Below are 27,209 nucleotides of genomic sequence, written 5' to 3' on the forward strand. Positions count from 1 at the left end.
GCACCAAGAGGAGCTCAAGGAGAAGCAGCTATTCACGCAGTGAATCCCCTGCACCAAGGAGGAGCTCGAGGAGGAGTTATTCTAGAAGCGTTACACCAAGGCTAAGGAAGAGCTTGAGGAGGAGGGGGCGCTCTCGAGACAGCAGCAGTGCAAGCCCTACTTCCAGATGTGCTTCTAGCTCTGTCAACCCTAGCTCGGAGCTAGCTTCTCCATCTCATTGAAAGTAAATTGAGGCGCGTGTATGTATATATATATATATATATATATAAGCGAGGGTCTTGTAGGTTTGCGGACTGGAAGCTAAAAGTGTAGGCATGGGTGGTAATTTTCTATATATTAGAGTGGCTTAGGTGTATATCCAGTGACACTTCCAATAAGTAATAACTATTGGCTTATTAGAAATAAGAGACTTTCCTTTATGCATTTTTGTGGTTGATATGTTTAAAGTAACCTCTTTTCATCTACGCTTCTTCTGAATATAATCTGATGCACAAATCGCCAATTAATATTTAACTACATTTCACAGTATAACAAATACCTTAATATTTCGTGTTTTCTTTTTTATTTTTCAGATTTAAGGAGAGGACGTGGATAGTTTGTCTATAACCATGTTGTGGGGTGACCCGAAACACGAAATTAAAAAAAAAAACACTCAATCAGGTGGAAAGGTCTAATGGATCCAAACAAGCCCAAAGAAAAGAAAGAAAGAAGAAAAGAGAAGGAGAGGAGGATAAAAAAGAAAGAAAAGAGAAAAAAGGCCCAATCGACCCAACTGGAAAACAACAAAACAGATTATCATCAAAGGTTTGACGGCTTCGCATGTGTCGCCTTAAAGCAACAGGCTTAAGCACGTGTTAGCATGTTGTTACACACGGCACACACTTCTTTGCTAATTTTCATTTCAGTTATTCATTCTTCAACCAAAAAAAAATTCAGTCGTCAATTTGACCTGACTTTCCCAACAAGGGAGAGAAGAAAAATAATAAAGGAAAGAAAGAGACAACCCTAGCCCAGCTGAAGCCACCGAGAAAAGTAGGGGGGAGAATAAGAAAAACAAAGAGAGAGAGGGAAAGAGAAGGAAAAGGTGGCCAGCCGGCGAGCACATTGACTCTTTCATGTTGGCAAAGTTTCATATTAGACATGACAGGAGGTTGAAGACATGCCCAATATACCATTACCATAATTCTCCTTTTCACAGGTTATCAGTAGTTCAGTACAACACCTACCTAACAGCTCTGTCTCAAAACTTAACAAGATGGGGGCGCTCGCTCAAATGAACTTTTCCTATCATGTTAATTGCACGGTCGTTCGTGCCCCTAAGACCTACAGTAAAAATATAGGTGAGGCAGGGTATGTAATTTACCTAAAGATCACCTGCTATAAAACACAACAAATCCACTTACATAGACCAGCATGCGTTCTCCTTCGTTTTCACTCTTCTTTTATACATTATTTTCCTCCTACGTTTTGTTAACTTAGACATTGAAGGTTCTCCTTTTTACATTAAGAGACTGGTTTTTGTAGAATAATATAGGGATAAATGGATTAATGTTTAAAATGACGAGCGCAAGAAATTTGGAAAGAGGTGAAAAGAAAAGAAGAGAAAAACGCTAACCAGTTGTACAGGAGCTAGGCATGTTCTCCTTGTGATTACCTGTAAGGATCTGTTGTTGACCGTTGGTTTACAACTCCATTTTGCTGAGTGTGATGGCTATCAAACCCATCTCTGTTCCTTCCCCTAGCATGAGAAAGTGTTTTCTTATTTGAATTACTTGTGGTTTTTCTTCCTTTCTTCCATCAAGCAACCAGGGATAACCGCATTATGTAAATATATTGACATCATTCCTTGCTAGAACAGTAGAAAGCTGTGGTAAAATAGGAAAAATATAGTTCATAAAGAAAAAGTATCACAGAAGCGTGACATCTGGTTTATTGATATTTTTCTACAGATTCATGTTTTGATAGAAAGATATGGTCCCTCTCTTGTTATCCTCCCTTTATTTGCTCACTTGACCTGACTACAACCATATACAACATAAATTGAACGACAGCGTGTGCTTGTGGTAGCAATTATGGTACCCGGCACTCCTCTATGTTCCAGATTTCCTTGGCGTATTGGGAAATTGTCCGATCACTGCTGAATTTGCCACTGCCAGCGGTGCTAAGTATAGACATCCTCAACCACCTCTTACGATCCCTGCAAGCAAAACATAGGCAAATTTTAGAGGTCAGGGCCATTCTGTAACTTTTACAAGTCAAATAATCTCTCTTGCGCAAGATTGTAGCAAAAGTCAAAGTGTAGGCGGAGTTAGTTTTTTTAACATTTTCTTGCTATCTCTTTTCCATTTTAGTTCATGCATTTGGTTTTGGCCAATGCTTTCCGTCTTCTTTTGTAGCCTGCAATTCTCTTAATAAATAGCTAAAAAATATTGGCAAAGGAGCTGGCTTTCTAGCTATGCTTGCGCTATTGAGTGGGTGGCATATTTGTCAACCAGCTTAAAGTTTCAAGCCATATTGGATATAGAACCATGACAGAGAAAATAGCAATCATGTCAAGTGAGTTACAAAATAATTTTTTGTTGTGATGGACGCTATATCGCATTTAAGAAATAGTAATACTGGAATATATACCTTAAAACATTTAAACTGATGAAATGTGAAACTAGGGAAAGCAATTCCTTACTTGTAAGCTTCATCTACTCTTTCCTGTGCATCCATGTAGCTTGGGAAATCATGGCCAACAAGAAAATAATCTCCACGTCCATAACCGGAGTTCCCTTCTAGAGACTCAAGAAGTGGGTTGTAGTCATAGCTTCCAAATGCTCCGCTTCTTATATACATCTTGGCCTCTTCAAACCGAGGATCTGGTTTAAACTGTGCAATCAGCAAGGACTAGTGTTAGACAAGAGAATAAGGTCCTAGAAACACCTGTATACTAACACTTTCAAGGAAAGGTAGTAGGGGGATTAGATTAAGCTAAGAAATGATGTTGAGCATTATATTCTTCATCCTATTTCACAAGGAAGTCATTCAGATTTCTTCTTTTGAAGCAGTGCAGGCAGTCAGGCACCAGTCTTATGATTCAAACAATTTAAGGAATCTCCTTGCAATAAACATCATTTAATTGAAATCATGACTCCTTTTAAAAAGCAACGTCTCCAGTATGGTTTTATCATTTTTGACTTGCTCCTAAATCCTACTGCTCTTGTCCAAGTTTCTGGCTCTAGTAAGTTACCAGCTTCAAGACTAGTGCTCTAGCTACATTTCTCTGACTAGGATGGGTAGTAGTCTTTCAATCAATAGATGCCCTTCATAGATTCTTCATCAAGTGTCAGGTAATTCATATTATATAGAGAATGTTTGTTGATCTGAAACTGCTAGTTTCTTACCAATCCATTCTCTCTTTCCTTGCGCAGTCTGGGGACTTCATCTGCTGTTGCACCGAAGAGAAAGAAATTCTCCTCTCCTATTTCTTCCCTGATTTCAACATTAGCGCCATCCAAGGTTCCTATTATAAGGCAACCATTGAGTGCAAACTTCATGTTGCTGGTGCCACTTGCTTCCATGCCTGCTGTGCTGATATGCTGTGACAACTCACTTCCAGGAATAAGCATCTCTGCCACAGATACATTGTAATTTGGAACAAATACTACCTGCAAATTCAGTCATTCATGGTACATAGGTTTAAATATGCCACATGGATGAAAACAAATATTCAATAAAGTACACACACAAACCAAAATCTCATTGAGCAAGCTGAAACACACAAACACACTGGCTTGCAAAATCAAAATAGTAGAAGCACATACAGAAGTTAATCAAGGGATAAATGAAAGATGAGAAGGTTAATAACATCTGAAGATTTCAAAATGTCTCAATCCTTATGGGAAAGAAACTGTTGGTTTCTTTATACAGAGACTACAGAAAATTCAAATACTGAGGTGAGAAAAAATGTGCTACCTTTCCTGGAAGAGAAAAATGGAGAAAGAATCCAACAATCCAAGTAAATTGCATAACACAACTTGTTTACAGAAGCAACTAAGAATAATTAAAAAGATAAACAAGCTTTTGGAAAATCCAAAATTCAAAGTGGATTAGTCTAATAGGAAGTCCATGCCATTTAAGACTACTTGATTCAGTATATTGCGCATCCACCATCAGTGGGGCATTTTTTTGTTGACACTTTTCCGATCTAAGGTCAACTGGTTCAACCAATCTGGGGGTCTTGACTTGTGTTCGAAGTTTTAACCCCATAATAATGGCAAAAAATCATTTTTGTCAACAGTGTAGCTGCCTTGTTTTCCTACTGCTGAAGATGTATTTCAGTGTTTGCAGACGGTAAAAACTTATTTTCAGAAAGATCAAATGTAAAAAACAACATACCTTTAAATAACTATTGACTTCAGGATCGGTATTGACAACAGTGCCAACATCATTTACCAGCTTTACAATTCTTTTAGCATTTGTATATGTTGCAAATGCTTTTCCTCCAAACATAATGGTACGTGGAGTTGTTTTCTTCCGCTCTTCAGCGCTCATCTCCTGCCATAGTTCAGTTTAAGGGAAGTTCAGAGATAGACAATGCATGTTCTTTCTCCCAACCACACATTGGTAAGAAAATAGAAGAATTTAAAGACCACGGCCACAAATGATATCATCATGATCACACGTAATAGGTGAAGTTGTACAGGTGGATTACAATGATGACAATAGGTGATCCATGCTGAAATAACCTTATTTTGGTCTACAAACTGTTTAATTTGAATAATAAGCACAAATAAGAACGAAAAGGATGTTTTGTATTTTGTACCTTTAGTTTCTTGTACCTATATATTGCACCCAAAATATTCATCAACTGTCTCTTATATTCATGGATGCGCTTGACTTGTATGTCAAAAAGACTATTTGGATCAATGCTCACACCTGTTTCTCGCAATATGTACTGTGCTAAACGCTGCTTATTAGCCATCTTGGCAGATGACCATTCAGCTTGTAAGTCTGCATTTTCAGCAAACTTTTGGAGGAAGCATCAGTATTGAATCTGGATCCATTACAATAGCAAGAAACCATCCCACGTGCAGAATTCACACGAATTGTAAGTACTCACCTCTCGAAGACCTACAAGTAGGTCAAGGTTGGTAACCCACTGGTCAGTTTTCAACCATTTTGTAATTATATTACTGAGCTCAGGACTGCAAAAGCGAAGCCACCGGCGAGGAGTGATTCCATTGGTTTTATTTTGGAACTTTTTTGGCCATATAGAGACATAGTCTGCAAATAGCTCAGCCTTTAATATATCACTGTGTAACTGAGCAACACCATTCACCTATATGTAAGAAATCACAAAGGATAGAAATTAAGAATTTGTTTTTCAAATTTATCAAAGGAGTTTCAGATGAAGCCAGGTTCAGCTTAGAAGTGACTTGTATGTGGATGTTTAGGGGCTCAAGAAATCACAAAACATCCTACTTCACATTTTTTCTTCTATGATTGATCATTACAAACATCAACAACTCTACAACTCTAAACAGGGTTTTATGGTTGGTCCATGACCCCTGGTTGCCGAATGCATCCATGCGGCAATCTCGTGTAATGTGATAAAAAAATCATATTATTAGAAAATCATTCTACATTCTAATTTAGAATTAAAATATTCTAATAAATTCTCAAAAGATTGATGACAAACGGGTAAAGAAACTACCATTATCTATGTTGCAAACAAGAAACCACTAGCATTATCTTGCAACACTAGGTATTTGGGCTCTAATTTGTAGTCTACACCTGCGATGATTTTGTTTTCTAATCAAGAGATTTGAATTTAAGGTGAAAGATCTACCCTCAGGGAGAAATTATGCCATGCCAAGCAAGAGATGACTGACTTATGTTTGCAGTTGAAAGGTGACCAAATAATCCTATCAGGCCCAATCATTATTTGGAGGAGTTAAGAGACAGTTAATGGATATAGTTAGCTACTGTGTGATTAGATTTCCAAATGACCTCTTACCTTATGTGAAGATACCACACATAGATTTGCCATCCGCACAACTGGTTTCTGAGGATTATTATCCAAGATGCACATACTAGGAAGCTTGCTCTCAAGATCAGGTCGAGTGGTGCGTATCATTGTGATGAACTGCAAGATTTTCATATTTTATTCCCAGATCACAATACTGCAAAAACAGCTGTGGAGAAAAAGGAGGAGAAAAAAAGGTGATGTACCCTCTTGTCTATCTCTTCTATGATTTCCATATGCCGCGGGAGAAGCTTCCACATTACAGACTGTGACCATTTTTCCAGTGCTTCAGGAAGGACTGTATGATTGGTATAAGCAACCGTCCTGTTTAAAATATTGATGCAAAATATTCAATGAATCGAATAAAATATGCATGGAAAGACATGACCAGAAGTTGCAAGATGAAAAATATAGCTGGAAAACAAAATTAAATCCTGAAAAAAGGCACCTAGTTGTGACATCCCAAGCTTCATCCCATCCAAGTCCTTCATTATCCAACAACAATCGCATCAGCTCTGGAATTGCAAGAGTAGGATGAGTATCATTCAGTTGTACAGCGACCTTGCTAGAAAATTCAGACCAGTTCCATGATCCGCTCTCATTTTTTCTCTCCTTAAATCTAAGAATAATATCCTGCAATTGATTCCAACATCAGGGTTAACTGTCATGGAGATTTGAAGCACAAGAAACTGAACTTTGTAGTTATTGCATTTCAACAAAAAAAGAAGAAGTTATCCTTCAACAGATATCATAGTGGTGCTTGTGACAGGAAAGACATTGTAGAACCTTAAAGTGAGTTGCAGTTCGGAAAAAAAAAATCCGATTAAATTCTCTATAGTCAACTGCAACTTCACATCATTTGAGAGTGAAAAGCAGCATAAAATCCTAGAAAACGTTAATTTTCTCCTGGAGCAATAAATCTAAAAGTACTCTGGGTTTCCTTTAACAAGAAAGTTGGCATCCCATTAGTTTGATTCAGCATGCACAACGGCGGATCGCAGATTCCCTTTTGACAAAAAGTGGCTACCATTGCCTTTCATGAAGTAAGATGCAGTAACAGTGCAGCCAAAAAAAGAAAAAAAAGTGAAGTGCCCACTTGACCAGATATGTCCAGACTGCAAAGAGATAACTATTCTGGTAAAAATTCTTTAAGTGTAACCCCTAGACCCCTTTTCCTCTCCTCGCCACTTTCAAGGCATGATGGCAGACTTAGATGCTAAGGCATACATAAAACTATGAGGAATGAAGCCACATTAACACTAAAGAAGAACAAATATCAAAAGTAAGTTGCCAACCTGAAGTGAAGCACTGCACAGAAAGAATTGCTGCTTCAGCCGCAAAAGTTTTCCATTTTCTGTAGCATCCCCAGGATAAAGAACAGCACAAATCTGCATATGCACAATTTTTAAACTAGTGTTTCAGAAAACATGTGAAATCTGCACGGATGCACATACTTTATTGAATCTGAAAGAATGTTAATCTCAAATAAGCAACAAACTGACAAAAAGAGAGAAACAAGGTCCACTTTGGTTTCCTGAGTGGGGTCTGTTCTTAAAAAATAAGCCAAAAATGCTGGCCAGAGCATCCTTTCAGATGTGATAGTTGAAACACCAACCTGCTGAGCTCGAGAATGAAGCTGTGAAGCGGATTCATACTGTCCATCATTAAATAGAAATAGATTGAAGTCGTCAGAAGACGCTCTTGCTTCCCAGAGACGAAGACTAATGGTGTTCTTGGTTTTGTATCCTGGAATTGGCACATCATAGGCTAGAGCTTGCACAATGTCACCACCAACCCATTTTCGGCTGTATTTTATATACAACATGAAACAATCACGCAGTAAGCTCCATATCTTAAAAAAAGCAAAATGAACATAAGCATGAGAAAGAAAAGCACACTAAAAAAGAAATTCTGGTCCCTTCATCCATGAAGGCAACCTGAAACCACATTAAATTGAACGATAATCTATTCAATTCTTTTTTTTTAAAAAAAAACATTACAATCAAATTAGCACTTACGATCCATCAGGATTAACCTCCACATGACCAAAAAACCTGACAGGAAATACAACATCATGCCTGACAATTTCCCAAGGACTGAACTTCTGCGCAAATCCAGTAAAAGGAAGAAGAACAAAAGCATCAACAACTTTCTATAAAATATACAACATTTATCACAGCAGTGTAAAGCGCAACCAAACAAACCTCCAGCCAGTCCTCAGCAATTTCTTCTTGGCCCTCTTTGGTGATCCGCTGCTTGAACAGCCCATATCTGTACCTCAGACCATATCCCCATGCTGGCAAATTCAACGTTGCCATCGAGTCTAAAAAACATGAAGCAAGTCTTCCTAGACCCCCATTTCCAAGTGCAGCATCTTTCTCCTACAAAATCACATTACTAAACATTTTACTTATTTTAACTCAATTAGACCAATGTTAAACTGAACTCCACCGTAAATGCAAACTAGCAAGTTTCCTCTTAAGACAGTTCACCGGCCAACAAGAGAAACTAGATTCATTTTGGCCACGTCTGGTTATCTTAGAATAGGATTCCCATTAATTTTTTTTTTTTTTAAATGTATCATCTACTTGTCATTGCTTGTGGAGTTCTAATCCAACCTGCATTGGGAATTCAATTAAAATTTCCAAATAATTCCATTAAACCAATTATTAGAATCCAGTAAATAATAATAGAAAGCTTGATGTAGAGAAGAGGAAGAAATGATAACCTGCTCAACAATGTCCTCAAGCTGATGCCCTAACTGATTCAAAGCCTCACCATAAGCATCTTGAATGTCAAGATTCCCAATTGCATTAGTCAAAGCTCGTCCTTGAAGATATTCCATTGACAAATAGTAAGTCTGCTTTGGATCCTCTTTATGATAATGAACATAAGTCTCATTCCATTGCTGCGCCACCAATCAATTTATCATATCCACAAAAACAAACAAACAGTTTGCGAAATTAATATTAATAATAAAAAAAGAGATTTAGTTACTTGAATGAGGCGATCGCGGACGCTTTCAGCAGTGGCAAAGTAGGCTTGTTCAGGTTCGAACTTGAAAGGAGAGAAATGAGGACTGAATTGTGCATGGTAATTTATATTTGATGCTACCTCTTCTGGTTCACCAGCTAATGGGCGTGCGATTGGAGGTACTTTAGAAGAAGAAACCGCGGACACTGTTGCTGTACTAGTAGCAGCGCCAGCACTATTGGGCTTAACACTAGCAGGAGCCATTATCGATCCTCAAAAATCCCAACTGATTCTCAATAAGCTTTTCAAAGTTTTTTTAAAAAAAGCGAGCGAGAGAGCGAGAGAGCGAGAGTTTTTGGCAATCAGCGAAGCAAGTTGGAGGAAAATCAAGGAGAGGAGATATTTATTTTGTAGAGAGAGGGGTGGGGTCTAATTCTAATCGAGGAAAAGTGAGAATATGCGGAAAGGCTGAGATATTTGAAGGGAAAAGGACAAAATGTGATCGTATAGGCAAGGGGAAAAAATCTGCGTAATTGGAGAAGAGACGAGAGAGGTTTCTTTCCTTCTTTTGCCTTTATTTGAATCTCAAGTCACATGAGTGAGTGAGTGAGCGAGCGAGCGAGCATGGGAGTGAGTGAAGGGTGGGGAGACACGGCACGTTATTGGAGATAGGGGAGGCGGTCATCGGTACGGGACATGTGGCGGCATCGTGTGAAAGCGCGAACACCTAAGATGGCTCGAAATCCGGATCTCAAATGTATTTATCACCTCACTCTCCACAGGTCGGCTCCACACACGAGAAGATGGGTCATGTCATGGTCACAGGATTCTTGAGAGGGGTCTTTATGGAGAAGAGCCGTGAATGGTTAAATCAGCCAGCCTTTTGTCACTCGTGATTTTGATTAAATGTCTGTTGCAAGATTCCAGTTCTCTTCTCCCTATCATCAGCCTTGGGAGCTTTTGATCATTCGATACTGCACCCAGCCACATTCAGAGTCATCGAACAAAATTAAGAACCAGTTAACCTGTCATGGCGTTTCTGTCGCAAAAGACAGACACGAAGGCTGACAGAGAGAAAATCCCCTGTTAATAGAATGAATGCGGGCAGGATTTGAGATGTCGTTCAGTACTTCTGTTAGAATAACAATTCAACAAAATTAGCTTATAGTGAGGTTACTGATGCCAAAGAGATTGCAAATGTCAAAGGCACAACCACTCAGTTCAAGAATTTGGATTCTATACAACCTGTTAAATATTACTATGGGGTATCCGACGTGGAGAGACCATCCACTTAACACGGCCTAACTGACACTCATGTCCCTCTCCCACAAGAGGTCTTGGCGGTTCCTTTTCAGGGGGGGGGGGGAAGGTTCATCTATATTTCATGCCTATCGGCTATCAGCATGAATATTATGCGTAGGATTCGGGTTCTCTTTTTTCCTCACGAGAAATTTACAGAAGAGAATCGACAAGCAAATCCCATAAATTACCGCTTCATGCAGAAATGAATTTATAGCCCCCATCATCTTCAATACCAAATGCTGCTTCTCGACTCTTTTTTTCATTTCTCCGAGGAAAGTCAGCAGATTGGTGAGAAATGAAAGCAGAAGAAGATGAACCACCTCTCAAGTCTTTTCGAATTCCCCAAAGCACTTCACTGCAGTCCTTCATGGAAGGCCTTGATTGTTTTGAAGGTGCCAGGCAGTGGCGTGCTAACTTAAGCACCTTCTCCATTGCCATGGTTGATCCAGGACTCCTCCTTAGTAATGGATCCATGACAAAAATGGCATCTCCTACTTTTAAACTCTGCATTGCCTGCACAGGAAAGGTGTTCTTGCGCATTACATCATAATGTTATGATAGCAACATCTTATGCATGATAGTATTCTCATTAATCTACATACAGCAACAGCACATGGATGTCCCATACACAGGAAGTGGATTCTTTTGGTCGAGCTCCACCCGTGCGATGTTCAACATGTTACCTATACAATCCACATAGCTTGCATTGATGGGCCAGTTACCAAATATTGTATATCCTATCCTATGAACATATAAAATTGTTTTAAGCAAGAATTTGATTTGTTTAATATAACTTTCCCTTGATATCCATGCACTAAGTTTTTTTCTATTTTAAATAGAACCTTGCCAACGAAGTTTTGAGTTGAGGGAGAACTTGTAAGTACTAACCAAAAGAATGCAGATAAGAAATCAGGATTAATTTGTGGATTACTTGGTACAAAGGCATAGTTAAAGCAGAAAATGAGCCGAGACCTTCTGAGCAGAGGAATTCTCAAAACTCATCTTCAGCATGAAAGGCAGATGAACAATATTGTTATCAAGCGGCTTCAGAACTTGAATCCATGAATCATCCATCATTTCCCTTCCCTACTGTCAAGACTAAACCGCATTTTTCTAATATTTGTACCAATAATATTTATGATTATTATAACCTAGCAGGCTGGTTGATAGAAACGTGAACCCAAAGATCAGCATGATAGTATTTATCAAATGCAAGCACCTTCTAATAGACATGTTTCCAAAATGTGATCAAATCTATGTGAACCAGGCATGAATGCTATATATGGTTTGATGGGAGTAAACAATATACTTGCACTGCAGATTATACTGTATTTGCGGGACTGGCAAGTTGCAACACTGCTGTAATGCAAGTATTAACTCATATACCAGAATCAATTGCCTAGCATATGTGAACCCGGATATCTAATTCAGAAACTAAAACAAGCTGTCCATGTTCCCTCGACTGATAGAATGAATGACACCTTGATGGCCCTGACTGCAAACGCTACCATTCCTAAATTCTTGGTGACAGAATGTTTGCAATGTGTACAGATATCCAGGTGTTAATTCATAGTTTGTCATATCTAAAGATGAAATAACCGGGGATGCTCCAATTCTTACCCATTTTATGGTGACTCTCTCTTTTAACGATCTCTTTTGTTCAATCGGGTGTCTTCCTGTCATCAGTTCAACAAGAAGCACACCGAAAGAGTAGACATCACTCTTTTCAGTGAGTTGATATGTCCTCAAGTATTCAGGATCCAAGTAGCCTGTTGTTCCTTTGACTTGAGTAGAAATGTGAGTAGCATCAGAACCTTCTGTGGTCAATCTCGCAAACCCAAAGTCTGCCACTTTGGCTCGGAGTTTCTCTGTGATGAGAACATTCGATGCTTTTATGTCTCTGTGGATTACTGGAGGATCTGTCAATTAAACAAGTGAAATTCAGATTTCTGAAAGCTTCTATGATCCAGAATATGAATCATGAAGATGTTCCAAATAAGTGAACAGATACACATCTCAAAAAGGTTATGCTAAGCTTTTTAATAATGTTTTATAACCACACATGCTGGAAAATTTCAAACAAGCAAGCTACTTACATTTGAGATTATAAATCCATTCACTGATACCAAATATAAACTAAATGCAACATCCATCCAGAATTGATCAGTCACGATGCTGCTACTAATGTTGTATGATCGAATCAGATCAGCACAAACTTTGAATGAAAACAAGCATGTACCTGTATACGTGTGAAGATAAGTGACTGCATGAGCCACGTCAACCGCAATATCTAGCCGTTCAGCAATTTCAAGTATACTTCCTTTCTTACCTGCATCGTGCAATGCCATCCTAAAAACATTAGTAAATAGTTACAGGAGTACTTTTTCTGCTGCTGAAATACATTTTCAATTGATTGTTAAAAAGGAAAGCGAATTGGTAATAATTGGGTGTTATAACTATAAGCTTTAAGCTTCTGGCATAACAACCTGCAATTGTAGTGTGATAACCATGTATTAACAGTTGAAAAACATTGAAGGGCTTGTACCCTGTATCTGATGGATCTTACAGACTAAAATCAATTTGTTGGAATTTGAAAACTTACTGCTCCTTCACTTACCATCCAGATGTTCTCGAAGATTTCCATTGCCAACATATTCAACCACAAGGATTCGCTCATCTCCTTGCTCCACGTATCCATAAAATCTCACCAAATTCAGATGTTCAATCTTGGACAGGGTAATTGCTTCATTCTGGAACTCCAGTAATAAACGCTTGTCATATGTGTTCTGCGACACAGCTTCAAGTAATTACCAACAGCGGTAGCAGATGGACCAATTCTATGCTTCTAAAAAAATAAACAAGAGTTCACTTTCTTCCCTTTTTTTTTCTTTTTTGTTATAATATTCACATCTAACCAAAAAAACAGAAACTGATTTAAGGGTTACTGAAGTCGCATCTCTTGTTCTGTCGTAATATACCTTTTGAGCACGCTTCACTGCAACAAAAGATCCATCCCTGAGCCTCCCCTTGTATACGGTAGAAAAGCTACCGTCTCCAATCTTATTTGCAGGCGAGAAATTATCGGTCATCTTAAAAATCTCTTGAATGGAGAAGCCACCTTCCCCAACCATTCCACTTGTGGCACTGGAAGATCCATGGGTACTAGAGGACTTGAATACCGATGAACTCTTACTTCCTGTTGAAAGATCAGTTGAAACTGCAGGTTGTAAGGAGGATTAGTGTCTGATGCAATAAATTGTTGAAAAACAATCAGAGAATAAAGGTTGACTTTTGATGTCATTCGACTTTTCTCTACTTCAAAAATTCCTGGAATGCTGTAATTTCATAGCCAAACTACGAGTATTTTCATCACACTAAATTGATTAAACTGGGTAATTGTTTTGTATATCATGGAGAGAGCTTGTCTCTCTTTAGGAAATGGGTACACAGCATGACATGTTCTGTGAAATACGCGCCAGCCCTCCAAGCAAGCAACTTCTTTTGAGAGATATACATGGAGATTGAGCGAAAATTAAGATGATAACTTACAGGATATCCCTCCGACTTGCTTGTTGCTTTTGCCTGCATCAGTTACAATGTCGTCGGCCTTGCTTTTCCTGGGAAGCAAACTTGTAAAGGCTCCAACCACTCTTTTGAATGCAGTTTTGACATAGCTCAAGACAGAACGATTTTTGCTAGGGCGCTTGCTTAGTTCATATTGGAGACTAGAGACCTGTTTTGTTGGGTTCATGTAAGGGGGATGGGGAGAAGACGCTTTCTTCATTTTCGGAGCTACGGCCGTCTTGTACGATTGCGTTGTGGCTTTCAATCACAGTTTGGAGCTTATTAAGTAGTTGATTTTTGTTTAAACCAAAAAATAAAGGGAGTTCGTGACTTTCATGTCCCCTGATCTATTCTTCCAGCGACCAATTCAAACAAAAATGTTATTTAAAGTTTGGGATAAAGTTTCTTTATGATTTCAAACACTGTTATTACTCATATGATTGCTACTTGAAATTTATATAATTATTAATTTTAAAATTTATAAAATTAATCACACAAATTAGTCCATTCATATTAAACTAAAAAAATATTATTTAAAGTTTTTCGTAAACCTAAATAATTGCTGTAATCTCCCACAGTCCCAATCAGAAATTTAAATTGAATGGCCGGGTCAACAGAATACCGAGTCACCGATCTGATCTGTCCTCCAGGAAGATTAGAATCTGGAAGTATTGCACAAAAAAAACAGATCAGGTGGGTCATATGTTAACGCGAGGAAGCAAACCCTTTTTGGCCTTTTTACGGACTATGACCAGATTGGAGACCACTTGTTGCAGTTTCACAGGGCCTGCTCTGTCGGCTTTTAGTTTTTTATCTTCAACCGAAACCCAGTTCTTCCCCCTCCATGAAAGATTGTTACATGGGTGGGAGCATGATGGAATCCGCTTATTTTCCAAGTGTATTAGGGAAGCCAGGACATTTTCTGGCAAAACATGAGAGAAGTTTGACGTGATAGGATTACAGCTTACCTGCATCTCACAACATTCCGGTTTTATTCTGAGCAATACTAGCTATCAGATGGTTATTTTTCAGAGTTTTGAGACATCATCTCAGTTGCTCTTAGCCATGGAATTGTGTTCTTCACCATGGACTTTCTTAGAGAAAGAAATTAGTTTCTTTTAGTAGTTCCAATTCTCAACGCTGTCTCCTTGCTTGGCTATGGTGGTTGCATTTACGAGTACATCAGAAATGAAGCGATGGGATGCTATGGCATCATAATGAAAAGGCTAGCAGAGGATAGATGAAGAATGACATTCTTCGGAGAATAAGCATACTGAGAAGGAAGAGTTGTTATACAGGTGAATGAACCTCGGACCATACCTCTGAAAATCTTACATTTTGTTGGTTGAAAACCCCAATTCACCTGAAACAGAAGCTCTGGATACTTGAGACTGAGGTAGTTGCACAAATAGCCACTGTACATTCTTTGATTTTATATAAGTAAGAAAAGAAAAGAAAAAACAGACTAACAGCCTATCTCTTTAGAAGGGGGATGATAATTCCCACTGCACCACCTTCTCTAACATTCCTGAGCTTCTCTATCTCTTCGGTAGCAATTGCTAGAGGTTTCAAACTCATTCAGGGGCCTGAAGAGCAAAAATACTTGCATTACAAAACTAAAATTAGTAATTAAACTGCTTAAACATGACAAGAACAAAATCATGTGACCAGCTCAATAGTTCAGAATTAAAACTTTCAGAAACTAAAAAAACGGAGACCAATCATTGATTTGCATGTCATGTATGCAGATGGGATGCAAACATTGCCTTTTTAGTAATGTTGTGCCTGACTATTGTCTTGTTGAACATGTTGTTCAAATACCAGCATGTTGTTACTGCGAACTGTGCTTCCAAGCTTTTACAAGACAGTAGCAATACACTCCAGTACAATAGTTGGAAAGCAAGTATAAATAAAACACGAGCTCAGTGGAAATCATGAGAGCAATAGATTGATCTAGCTAAGAAGAAGAGAGAAAAATGATACTGGCCAGTTTAATCAAAACTCATTCTCTCCGGTGGAGAAGATGTTGTAGAAAAGAGCAGCAAGAAAATATAAGAGCGATGTGAGCATCAAGAATCCACGGAAAGATCCCACTAGTTCAACAAAGAAACCAGCTCCAACAGTTCCCACAATGGCTGCTAATGTTCCAGCAGTATTCAATATTCCTACAAGGAAACAGTGAGCAGTTGTTAACATACCACGCTAAAATTAATGTTTTGAAGTTATCAAGTACTATCCTGAACAAGTAAAATCAGACCAAACTCATTATATATAACAGAGTTAGTGGTACCACGTAAAACACCAGAATCATGTCGTGGATCTCCTGGAAATAGAAAGAAAAAAAATTAGACAAAACCAGAGAGAAAAATGACTTGCAGCTTAACCTTTGCATCCTTCGTTACATGAGCCTGAAGATTCACAAGAAAACCTGAATGACTGAAAAACTTTAGTCCAACAGAAAAAAGCTAGCCAAGCAGAAGCAAGAGATGGGACTTCTAGCAGTCGTCAAACCAACAAGAGCAATCCCAGCACCAAAAAAGTTTTATGAGGAAACCAAGGTTGCATGCATGCAAACAGACAACGAAAACAAAATATAAGGCATACAGAGGGAAACCAAATGCTGACTCAACTCTCAAAAACCTATCTTCCAGAGTATATAGTTCAAACATTGATTTTCATATATTTTTTCACAAAATGTGGGTGTGTGAAGAAGAGGAGAAAGAAATGAGATATGGTTGCAGTCATAAGTAAAAGAACTTAAAATTAACATCAATCGTGATGTAGTTCAGGACTCCAGTCATTTTCATGGCGCCTACAATTAGATTTGAAGTACAGCACCATATTCCACAATTACTTTATGTAGAGAGGTGTTCAAAGAACTTCTCTGAGAGAATAATCTCCACATGAAAAGACTCACTTTTACTGGAGCATGTCTGGTTGTATCACAAGAAAGTACAGACTGATAAACAAATATATGACAAAATCTTTACAAAAGAAGTAAAAGAATTCTTTTTTTATTTCAAGCCCTTCGCATCCAAAGGAACATATAGATGATAAATCGAGAGACTTCTGCAAGGTCATTAAAATCATAGACTGTGTAAATAGAACATGTAAATATGCATTTTGATCATATAAAAAAATAAAAAAGGGAGAGACCTGCATGATTTTTCGACTCAAAGTGACACTTATACCACTGCGTATCAACATATCTGACCACGTACCACCAAAGTATCCCATGAATCCCATCACCCTCCATGGAACAGCACTAAACCATGCTGCATGTTTGAGGTCAACATGATATATCTGTTCACAACATTCACTATAGCATATCTTCCTCTAGTAAATATGTGCAAACAATGCAATAGAGAACCACAGTTAAAGCGACAAAGTTGGCCTTACTGTGTTAAAATAAATGGGCATCCAGGAGAGAATAACAAAAAATCCCTGCAGACTTTTTTAAAACCGTTTCAAAATATCAGTACCAGAAGGTGATGGTGTTCGTCCTCAGTAGAGCTGAATCTAGACACTGGAAGCAAAGACTTCCACATAGTACAATCATTCTAAGCATCATATTCAGCACAAGAGAGGAAAATTAATGACAGATTCTAGATTAAAGTATGATGTGTGAAGTACCCAGCTATGTATGGTGTTGGCAACAATTAGGGACCAAGTTGGCATCTTAGAGAGCAAGCGCCTGAAAGGAGGGATTATTCTTCTTGCCTTGGATTTATTCTCCATGGGAAAAGATTTCCACTCCTTGTTTAATATGTACTCCAATTCATACTCTGAAATCTGGGAACTTCGGTCAGGAGTACATTATATTGCAGATAACCAAACCAAAACCCACAGGAATCCAGATAGTCCACAAATCACAAATGGACCAAATAGACTGCCTTTTGACAAGAGGATTGGAGATTGCGTGAGTCCTATTGCATTTCCAAAGTTGAAATCTAGCCATTGCAATCCCAACAGCCCTGGCTCGTTCTGTCTCCGGGAACCATCTAAAAGAAAAGGTTTATACAGTTTCTTCAACATTTTAGCTTCACCGCCTTTTAAACTACAAAATAGAATCACGTAGTACATTGTAAAATCATACTGGCCGGAATCAAACAAGAGAATTAAATGAGACCAACAATACCTTGCTATCATGTTGCTCATACAAGGAAGAGCCACGCCATCAGCAAAATGCCGAGCATTGCTCGCGTAGCAAGTAGAGCCCATAATGAAGTATCCGCCGCCCATGGCATAAGAAATGTAGCTAATGACCACAAGGCAACACCCCATCCCATCACTACCTTACCACCATAATAATCCACTCGCGTCCCTACTGCTATTGGCGGAATTAGATATCCCCGCAGGAAAGATGACTGTCATGGATCAGTAGAGCAAAAATACGCTTAAATTTTTATTTTTTTTAGGAAATTGCTCGTATAATTTGTTAAAATTAATCCGATTGGCACGGTTAATCATATAGTTATATTTTTTATTAAAAAAAGTGTCAGCACACTTGTATTTTGCGTTAAAGAAACAATTAATTAAATTTATTTCACATTTCTAAGCAATTAGCATGAGAAATTCAACTTTAAATACATAGTTAAATAAATAAAAATCACCTGAACAATACCGGAGAAGGATCGGCTCCAACCGTGGGCAAGAGACAAGAGTGCAATCGCCGCTCACATAACCACACAATCAGCATTACAAAGATTCAGTGTCAAGGCAAGCATCGGCACCACTTTACTCCTCTCTGATGTTTTTTCGGAGTCGTTAATTCGCGGTAGAATTGGGATTTGGGAGTGAACTCGGTGGAAGGAAAGGGGAGTAAGGAAAGCGTGAACGATGTCGTTTCATGGAAATACAGGCATCCATCTGAATTCTATTATGACTAACTAACATCAACAATTAATCAACAAAGAAATTAAAGGATCTAATTTTTCATTATGCTTCTCCTGTTTATTCACTCACATTTTATGGTTCCTAGTAATGTTCAGTGACACCTTTTCTTTTCTAGATCTCTTAAATTTTTATCTTTTTTTATTTGATCATTAATTTTTTCTTCTTTTCAATTTGATCCTTATAAGCTATGTTATCATAGTTTTATTTGTTGGGATTTATTTAGATTTGCATGATCTTGGGTATACGGGATCAGAGAATATTTCAACATAAAATGAATGATCTCTTCTTTTTAAAATGTCAGAAAGCATTTTGGTATAAAATGAATTATCAGTTTTACATAATAGGATTTTAAGTTATTATAAAAACAAATTAAAACAATAAGAACCAAAATCAACATAAACCAAAAAAAAAATCTATTGTTTTAGGATTTTATATTTCAATCATAGATTTTATTTTTATTATATTTTAGTTCCTGGATATTGAAAAATAAAAGAGAAAGTTGTTGAAAAAATAAAAAGCGAGAAATGGTTCAATTAGTCACATTTTAATATAAAAAAAAAAGAAAAAAAAGTCAATTGTAAATAAATTCATCTTGAAATGAAAATTCAATGAATATAATATTGTTTTTTGAAATATTATAAAAAAAATAAATTAGAATTCGTTCGACTTCACCCGAGGTATTTAAAGATTGGAAATTATTTAATTGAGATTACTATAATGTTTTTGGATATTTTCAGATTAAAAAAAATAAAATTGAGTTTGCACATTATTAAAACATAGATTATAATTTTTAAGTCATCAGATATGCATCCTGAAAGGTAACATTGCTGACCAATCAGTGACCAACATGTCTTGAAACGTTTGGATTTTAATTATCGAGTCTTAGAGCCTGTTTGTTTTTGCGTTTCAAAAGCGCTTTTAATAAAATTTAAAAACTTTTTATTTTTTTATTAACTTCAAATTAATATGTTTTTAGTGTTTTCAAATCATTTTGATGTGCTGATGTCAAAAATAATTTTTAAAAAATAAAAAAAATCATTGGTATGTATTTTGACACGAAAAGCTATTTAAAAAGCAACTGCAACCACACTACCAAACAAACCCATATCTATGTGGCGGAATCTTTAGACGTGCGCGCGTGAAGCACGCAGTGATTCATTCAAATATCTTATTAGTATTAGCCTATTCATGCGTCCATTTCTGTAAAAATAAATAAATAAATAAACATCTTGTTGATGGCAACTCACAGTATCACATATGAAAAGAATTATTGGGAGAGTTCGTTATCCATGAATGGCAACCAAACCATGATCGAAATGGGACAGAAACCAAAAATGTTGCTTCGTTTTACATCTCCAACGTCCGATTTCTAGTACTGCCGCTCTAAACACTAATTGAACTGGTTTAAGCATGGAACAGCCCTTTTGTCAATATGCTGCTCAATGGTCGGAAATCTAGACTTCCTCTGCACATAATGAGGCACGGGGCACCCATTTTCCATGCAAAGAACCCATCCATTTTCGAGCTTGACAATCAAGATTTCAACATCAAAATGAATGACAAACCGAAATCAAAGTAAGTTACAGAAATTCATCTTATTGGCAACATGCAGGTATTTATGTAGATAATTACTGGGAAGATAAATATGTTTGACATATTCTTGTCTGGCATCGTACTTGTAGTGAAGTATAATCTGCACCCTAAACTTCAAGCAAAACTCAATACAGTCACATTTTGCTATTATGTTTGCCAAACAGGGAGTGTCGACCTTCAGCAATTAACTCCCCTGTTGCTTTGTTTTTCACAAGAACAATAGTTCCAGCATAGCCTCCATTTCGTCCTAAAACCCTCGCAGTAATCTCTAATTCATCCTGCAATTTTCCCAGAAAAAAGATGGACAATAAGTTAACATGCCAATCATATCAGCACAATGCAAGATCTAAATCCCATGCTATCATTACGTTATGAACAAAGAAAAAATAGCCCAGATACAGACTGTGAAAATCATCATTGATGGCAACAGATTACACATTACATGTAGCAAAAATTAACATGACATATATCAAGGTGCTAATTTAAAAAAAAAGTTATACGTGTCAAACGCAAAGTGAGATTTCTCCTTTCATATACTGAAAGGAATGAATTGCGCTTACATTAACGTTTGCAGTGGAGAGAAAAGAGATGGACATATCCACGGAGACAAGAAAAGGGATACCCTCAGCTTGGGCAACTAAAGCACCTCCTTCGTCAACGAGGTTTGCAATTGCCCCGGTTGCTAACTTCCCATTTCTATCCTGCCTCGAAAAATAAAATAAATCCCATAATATGATCCATAAGTAATTCAACTTCATTCGACTGTGAAACCCAATATACAATTATCCATAAAATTAAAAATCCCACAATTTATAAGGCCTCTAGCAATCCAATTAATCAGAGAGAGGGGAGTGGTTTGTGTATTTTCTTACAGTGAGGCGAGGAGGGACCTTGAAAGTGGTAGAGATGAACCCGGGTTCAATCCGGTCAACTTGGATTCCTCTAATACAAAAATCTTCATAGAAACTGCGTTCAATCCATGGTCTGTGAGGATGAAACTTGATTGAGGACACGCTCTCTGATTCTTCATTGCTCAGATTCAAAAACTCCCTGGCCTTCTCCATCTCGATTCTCGTCTAAATCTTTCAACTCTTCCTGTAGCTGTGATGGTTCTGGTCAATCGTCATTTCCAATCCCATGAACCTTTTTAACCTGAGGAGTTATTAGGCGTGGCGTCCCTATCGCAATTAAGCACGAAGTTTCGTATTAAACAGAGTTAATTAAATAATTAGCTGTAGTTCAACTGCTATGATGGTTTCTTATGTTTTGATAATGTGGTATAGGATAATTTTTAAAATTATTTTTTTATTTAAAATATGTTAAAATAATATTTTTTAAATTTTTATTTTTAATATTAACCAATCAAAATTATGAAAAAAAATCATGAAAAAACACATAAATTTAATATTCTTTAAAATAAAATAAAAATTTAAAAATACTTGAAAAGATAAAAATTACCACAATATCAAAAAAGTAAGAATCTGAACTCAAAAAGTTATAGGCTTAGAACCCATGATCAATAATAAAGTTCATTATAACTTAATCCCTGTAATTTAAGGATATTAATTAACTAGTCCTCAAGCTTTATTAAATTATAAATTCAATCCCTGTTTTTTAAACAAATTATTTATAATTTAGTCCTTTCAACAACTTTATGTATTTTTCATTTATTTGTTTTTATTTTTTGAGAACTAGTAAAAAAAAAGCAGATAAGATGGGAAAAAATGATTCAAAATACATTTTAAAATATAAAAAAAACCACTAAATGAGGCTGATTAATATCAGTTAAAGAAATATTTAATTATTATTGACAGCATAAAAATATTTAATTAGTTTGGATGTTTAATTACTAAATTTATAAAAACCGTTATCAATTATATTCTTAGTGGTATTGTTACCGTGTAGAAGGATGAGCTCACCCTTTGTTCTTTTGATCAAATGAGTGTGTGTGTGTGTGTCTATATATATATATATATATATATATATATATATATAGAGAGAGAGAGAGAGAGAGAGAGAGAGAGGTGTGGTAACGTTGTTTTTTAAAGTATTTTTTACTCGAAAAAACATCAAAATAATACATTTTTTATTTTAAAAAAATTATTTTTAATATCAGCATATCAAGATAATCCAAATATATATAATAATTTTTTTAGAAAAACTAAATTCAATTTTTAGCCAACCCCTATTTTGAACACAATATCAAACAAGGGTTAAGTACACATTTAAAAGGTGTGGTGTTTTCACTGTTTCAAGTTTTATTATGCAATCTCTAACAAATTATTGTCGACATCGTTTTCTGGGGTGAGAGTTGATTTGAAAGACAAAGAATTAAAGTGGAAAACATGGATAAAATAGGTAGCATCTGCAATTTATTTAAAAAATTCATTTTAGTCCCTCATCTTTTTAATATATAGGTAATTGGTCCCTCTGATTTAATACACACACACGCACACGCACACACACCAGACTTTATTTTCCTCTTTTTTTAGTTCATTTTTTGTGGAGGAAAGAGAGAGAGAGGAAGGCACTGAATTTCGACTTAGAGAGAGGGTTGTCGTTGGTGAAGATTTCGACCACCAAAACAATCAATTTTTATATCAAATGGTTTCATATGATGAGGGGAGTTAAAGTTAAGTGTTTTTTCCTTTGAAATACCTAAAAAAATAGATATGAGCTCTGAAAGATTTTTTGTTTCAAGTTGGTTTTGGATTGATTTTTATGTCTTGTTAGGCCACATATTGGTTTAACAAGGTTTTTAAAGTGTTTCGGATAAAAAAATTGGTGTAAGATGGGTTTTTGGATAAAAAACCAACCATGTTTTCCCAGCTAAATCAGTGGTTGGAATCTGATAACTAATAAATGATGAATCATCTTTTTTATTCAGATCATTAGGGTAAACAACACATCGTTCGCTCCATTCACTTAAAAAAAATTTAAAGGCCCTTACACAAATCCTTGCTTTGTGGGCCATGCATATAGCCTGGTCTCATTCTTTTTTTATTGTTTTATTTTTTATTAATAGAATTTTGTGCCCTCTCCACATTTTCATATCAACTTTTCAAATTCATTTTTTTTATTTCTTCCCTGATCTTTTTATATATATTTGTTTTGTTTTAATTCATTTCTCAAAATTTCTTTTTGTTTTCAATTGTATCCTCCTTTTATTTTATTTTATTTTGTCTATCAGATTTAATTCTCATTCTTTTGATTTTTTTTATTTATTTATGATAGTTTTTTAATTTGTTTTTTTTTTAATTTCACCCCTTTATTTTTTTCTCCTTTCATATTTGATGCTTATTCTTTTTCTTTGTTTTTTTGCTCTTTTTTGTTTTGTTTTTCGCTCTTTTTTGTTTTGTTTTTCATTGGTTAGTTTTTTTATTTGATTTTTTTAATTTTATCATTTAGCATTAAATTGATTGACAAATAAATTTTTTATTAAACCTGGTTTTCAATTTTATAGGTTGTAAATTTAAAATATTAACATGGTTTAAACGATTTACCAAAAACAAGTGGTATGGGTTTAAACAATAAATTTACCATTTTTTCCACAATGTTTTTTCATACTCGCCCTCCTTCAATTATTGTGGATAGACTATTTTTTAATTGATTGAAGTTATTGATGTCTTTTTTTTTTTCTTTTTTTTACAGAAGTAAGTTGTTATAATGCTTATAAATGCAAAACAATACTTTACTTGAGTCCAAGGTTTTTTTTTATATAAAAAAATCACTCTTAAGGCTTGACTTTAAGTGCTTCATCATCTTAGGGAAAATTTTGTCTTCTACTTAAAGTAAATAATAATTTTAAAAACTATTTTTCTCAGTTTTATCTATCAATATTTAATTGATTGAGAAATAGACTTCGTAAATGGTTTTTTTCTTGCTTTGTTTATGTTTATTAAGGTCTCAAATAAACATATATTTTATGATTGATACTCGATTTTGCAAGCATCTAATTTCTAACATGTAATCAAGTAAAAAATATTTTAAGAAAATTATTAAACCCACTTAAATTCATAAATCGAGTTGCGTGTGACTGAGTTCATAAAACATGTCATTATCTCAGTATTTTTTTTTAAAAAAAAAATTCTTCTTGGTTTTTCTTCTAAGTTGATCTATGCTTCTTGCCGGTAATCTGGATTTTCTTTAAACTTGTTACATCAATCAATTCACATCGAGCTAACTTTTATCTAGTGTAGTTGAAAACTCATACCATGCAATGGGTCAAGTCAAGAAATTTTAAGCTTACTTGCTTGTCCGGGTTTGATAGCATTACACAATATACTAAAAGGGCTCAGTGTCTCTATTACTTTATACCTGACACAAAGCATTGTGGATTAGAGCAGTGTAATGACATAGTTGCCCTTGCCATAGAGAGTTGCAAGGACAGTAGGGGAAAGGTGGGGTTGTCTTTTCATTGGGATGTATTTGACATTGAATGAATAGTTTAGGAGAAAATGGTCAGTTCCAGTTTTGGTGGGGCTACAAGCCCTAGGATGTGGCCACCTGGTATTGGGGCTGACAAGCCCTGAGCATTGAGCCAGGCTCGTGATCCACGTGGGGACACTTGGTGCTAGGGCTGCCATGCCTGTGTGCTGGGTCAGACCCGCGCGCATGGCTGCAGACCCTGGCAAGACCCAAAGATCATGGGTCCTATGTCACGACCCAGTTCTCTTGGGTCCGGTGTCAGGATCCAAGGCTAATGAGTCCTGCGTCAGGACTCAATTTTCTTGGGTCCTTTATCAGGATCCAAGGCTATTGGGTCTTAGGCTTCTAAATATAATTATTTCTCTTATAAATATTATTATTTTTATTATACTTGAAAGTATTAATATCAAACATATTATAATTTGTGTTCTATATATTATTAGTTCAATTATAATAAAAATAATAATATTTATACCCCCAATAATAATATTTTTTATATTAATACTTTGAATAATAATAACTTATAGAACACAAATAATATTATTTTTAATATTAATACTTTAAATTATAATAAAAATATAAAAATATTTGTACCGCAAATAATAATATTTATACCATAAATAATACTATTTTTAATATTAATACTTTCAATGATAATAAAAATAATAATCTTTGTACCACAAATAATAATATTTTTTATATTAATACTTTAAAATATAATAAAAATATTAATATTTTTAACACATATAATATCATTTTTAATATTAATACCTTCAATTATAATAAAAATAATAATATTTGTAACACAAATAATAATAATAATAATAATAATAATAATAATAATAATAATAATAATAATTTAATTTGTAACCTCATCATTCAAATCAACCATATGGTTTTTTTTTGTGGTAATAATATTTTATTTCAAAATTATTAATGACAATAATGATAATAATTTATAATTTTACTATTCAAATGGGTCATGCGTCAAGACCCAACAATAATAGGCCCTATATTAGGACCCAAGTGGAATGAGTTTTGTATTAGGATCCAAATCCCTTAGATCCGGTATCAAAACCAGATTGTCTTGAGTCTGACGTCAGGACCCAATTCTATTGGGTCCTTCATCAACACCCAAAGTTCTTGGGTTTTAGGTTTCTAAATATAACGATTTGTATTTTAAAAAATATTTGTACCATAAATAATACTATTTATACCATAAATAATACTATTTTTAATATTAATACTTTCAATGATAATAAAAATAATAATCTTTGTACCACGAATAATAATGTTTTTGATATTAATACTTTAAACTATAATAAAAATATTAATATTTTTAACACTTATAATACTATTTTTAATAGTAATATCTTCAATTATAATAAAAATAATAATATTTATAACACAAATAATAATAATAATAATAATAATAAATAAATTTGTAATCTCATCCTTCAAATCAACTATATGGTTATAATATTTTATTTTAAATTTATTAATAACAATAATGATAATAAGAATAATAATTTATAATTTTACTATTCAAATGAATCTTGTGTTAGGACCCAACAATAAAGGGCCCTACGTCAGGACCCAGATGGAATGGGTTCTGCGTCAGGACCAGATTGTCATGGGTCCGGCGTCAGGACCCAATTCTATTGGGTTCTTCATCAACACCCAATGTTTATGGGTTTTAAGTTTCTAAATATAACGATTTGTATTTTAAATATTATTATTTTTATTATTACTAAAAATATTATCATCTTTGTTATAAATATTATTATTTTTATTATAATTAATTTTATTAATAAAATATATTATTAACATTGAAAAACAACCATAGATTTGGTTTGAAAGGTAAAATTAAAAATTATTATTATTATTATGATCATCGTTAATAAATTTAAAAATACCATTATTACTATCGAAGAAAAACCATAATTATTTTTTAAAGATTAAAAAATATAAAAAATTGGGCATACAAGTTAAATAATAATATTTATACCACAAATAATACTGTTTTTAATATTAATACCTTAAATGATAATAAAAATAATAATATTTTTACCACAAATAATAATACTTCGAACTATAATAAAAATATTAATATTTATAACACAAATAATAGTAATTTTGATATTAATACCTTCAATAATACTAAAAATAATAATATTTATATCATAAATACCAATAAGAATAATAAATTTTAATTTTATCCTTTAAGTCAACTATATAATTTTTTTTTGTGGTAATAATATTTTATTTTAAATTTATTAATGATAATAAAAATAATAATTTATATTTTTATCCTTCAAATGGGTCCTGTGTCAGGACCCAATTCGCTTGGGTGCCGTGTCATAAATATATTTATTTTTATTATAATTAAAAATATCAATATGAAAAATTGTATCATTTGTGTTATAAATATTATTATTCA

The 27,209-nt window shown here is 35.0% G+C and overlaps 4 protein-coding genes across 9 annotated transcripts; all 4 read right to left on the reverse strand.

Annotated features, from left to right (window-relative positions):
* Positions 1-1,871: 1,871 nt before the first annotated feature.
* Positions 1,872-9,695, reverse strand: LOC133679978 (alpha-glucan phosphorylase, H isozyme). Its single transcript, XM_062102735.1, has 15 exons — positions 9,011-9,695; positions 8,742-8,921; positions 8,218-8,394; positions 8,032-8,117; positions 7,629-7,818; positions 7,309-7,401; positions 6,462-6,646; positions 6,220-6,337; positions 6,005-6,133; positions 5,108-5,326; positions 4,811-5,014; positions 4,384-4,542; positions 3,390-3,653; positions 2,684-2,874; positions 1,872-2,197 (listed from the first exon to the last, which is right to left on the reverse strand). The coding sequence occupies exons 1-15, from the start codon at positions 9,248-9,250 to the stop codon at positions 2,071-2,073; spliced, it is 2,562 nt and encodes an 853-aa protein (XP_061958719.1). The 5' UTR covers positions 9,251-9,695; the 3' UTR covers positions 1,872-2,070.
* A 438-nt stretch (positions 9,696-10,133) lies between these two features.
* Positions 10,134-18,815, reverse strand: LOC133679979 (calmodulin-binding receptor-like cytoplasmic kinase 2). 6 transcript variants are annotated; one of them, XM_062102740.1, is made up of 10 exons: positions 18,466-18,811; positions 17,991-18,219; positions 17,486-17,909; positions 16,143-16,175; positions 13,838-16,017; positions 13,267-13,505; positions 12,906-13,074; positions 12,528-12,617; positions 11,909-12,207; positions 10,134-10,801 (listed from the first exon to the last, which is right to left on the reverse strand). In XM_062102740.1, exons 5-10 carry the CDS (start codon positions 14,070-14,072, stop codon positions 10,481-10,483), a joined length of 1,353 nt encoding a protein of 450 aa, XP_061958724.1. In that variant the 5' UTR covers positions 14,073-16,017; positions 16,143-16,175; positions 17,486-17,909; positions 17,991-18,219; positions 18,466-18,811; the 3' UTR covers positions 10,134-10,480. The 6 variants fall into 6 exon arrangements, 5 of the variants coding, with proteins under 5 accessions (XP_061958724.1, XP_061958723.1, XP_061958720.1 ...); XM_062102739.1 differs by lacking the exon at positions 16,143-16,175 and having other exon boundaries at positions 16,237-17,909; XM_062102736.1 differs by having other exon boundaries at positions 13,838-15,215; positions 15,323-17,909.
* On the reverse strand, positions 15,848-18,136 carry LOC133680127 (probable anion transporter 4, chloroplastic). Its single transcript, XM_062102950.1, has 7 exons — positions 17,991-18,136; positions 17,726-17,909; positions 17,486-17,644; positions 17,335-17,391; positions 17,074-17,188; positions 16,086-16,175; positions 15,848-16,017 (listed from the first exon to the last, which is right to left on the reverse strand). The coding sequence occupies exons 1-7, from the start codon at positions 18,134-18,136 to the stop codon at positions 15,848-15,850; spliced, it is 921 nt and encodes a 306-aa protein (XP_061958934.1).
* Positions 18,816-20,287: 1,472 nt separating the features above from the next.
* LOC133679757 (uncharacterized) lies at positions 20,288-21,522 on the reverse strand. The gene is made up of 3 exons (XM_062102443.1): positions 21,214-21,522; positions 20,902-21,042; positions 20,288-20,619 (listed from the first exon to the last, which is right to left on the reverse strand). The coding sequence occupies exons 1-3, from the start codon at positions 21,403-21,405 to the stop codon at positions 20,476-20,478; spliced, it is 477 nt and encodes a 158-aa protein (XP_061958427.1). The 5' UTR covers positions 21,406-21,522; the 3' UTR covers positions 20,288-20,475.
* Between the last annotated feature and the right edge of the window lie 5,687 nt (positions 21,523-27,209).

Source organism: Populus nigra, chromosome 19 (assembly GCF_951802175.1).
Source record: "Populus nigra chromosome 19, ddPopNigr1.1, whole genome shotgun sequence".
NCBI lineage: Eukaryota > Viridiplantae > Streptophyta > Magnoliopsida > Malpighiales > Salicaceae > Populus > Populus nigra.

Excerpts from the sequence above, each read along its gene's own strand:
- LOC133679978 (XM_062102735.1), bottom strand. The coding sequence starts at position 9,250 with ATGGCTCCTGCTAGTGTTAAGCCCAATAGTGCTGGCGCTGCTACTAGT. Across the intron at positions 7,402-7,628 it reads TTCATTCTCGAGCTCAGCAG|ATTTGTGCTGTTCTTTATCC; the intron begins GTTGGTGTTTCA and ends GTGCATATGCAG. Across the intron at positions 3,654-4,383 it reads AAGTCAATAGTTATTTAAAG|GTAGTATTTGTTCCAAATTA; the intron begins GTATGTTGTTTT and ends CTGAATTTGCAG.
- LOC133679979 (XM_062102738.1), bottom strand. The coding sequence starts at position 14,072 with ATGAAGAAAGCGTCTTCTCCCCATCCCCCTTACATGAACCCAACAAAA. Across the intron at positions 13,506-13,837 it reads GCAAGTCGGAGGGATATCCT|TTTCAACTGATCTTTCAACA; the intron begins GTAAGTTATCAT and ends TACAACCTGCAG. Across the intron at positions 12,618-12,905 it reads TCTTCGAGAACATCTGGATG|GTAAGAAAGGAAGTATACTT; the intron begins GTAAGTGAAGGA and ends TGCACGATGCAG.
- LOC133680127 (XM_062102950.1), bottom strand. The coding sequence starts at position 18,136 with ATGGGGTGTTGCCTTGTGGTCATTAGCTACATTTCTTATGCCATGGGC. Across the intron at positions 17,645-17,725 it reads GCAGTCTATTTGGTCCATTT|ATTTCAGAGTATGAATTGGA; the intron begins GTGATTTGTGGA and ends CGAAGTTCCCAG. Across the intron at positions 17,392-17,485 it reads CCAACACCATACATAGCTGG|TCTTTGCTTCCAGTGTCTAG; the intron begins GTACTTCACACA and ends ACTATGTGGAAG.
- LOC133679757 (XM_062102443.1), bottom strand. The coding sequence starts at position 21,405 with ATGGAGAAGGCCAGGGAGTTTTTGAATCTGAGCAATGAAGAATCAGAG. Across the intron at positions 21,043-21,213 it reads AGGTCCCTCCTCGCCTCACT|GATAGAAATGGGAAGTTAGC; the intron begins GTAAGAAAATAC and ends TTTTCGAGGCAG. Across the intron at positions 20,620-20,901 it reads TCTCCACTGCAAACGTTAAT|GATGAATTAGAGATTACTGC; the intron begins GTAAGCGCAATT and ends GGAAAATTGCAG.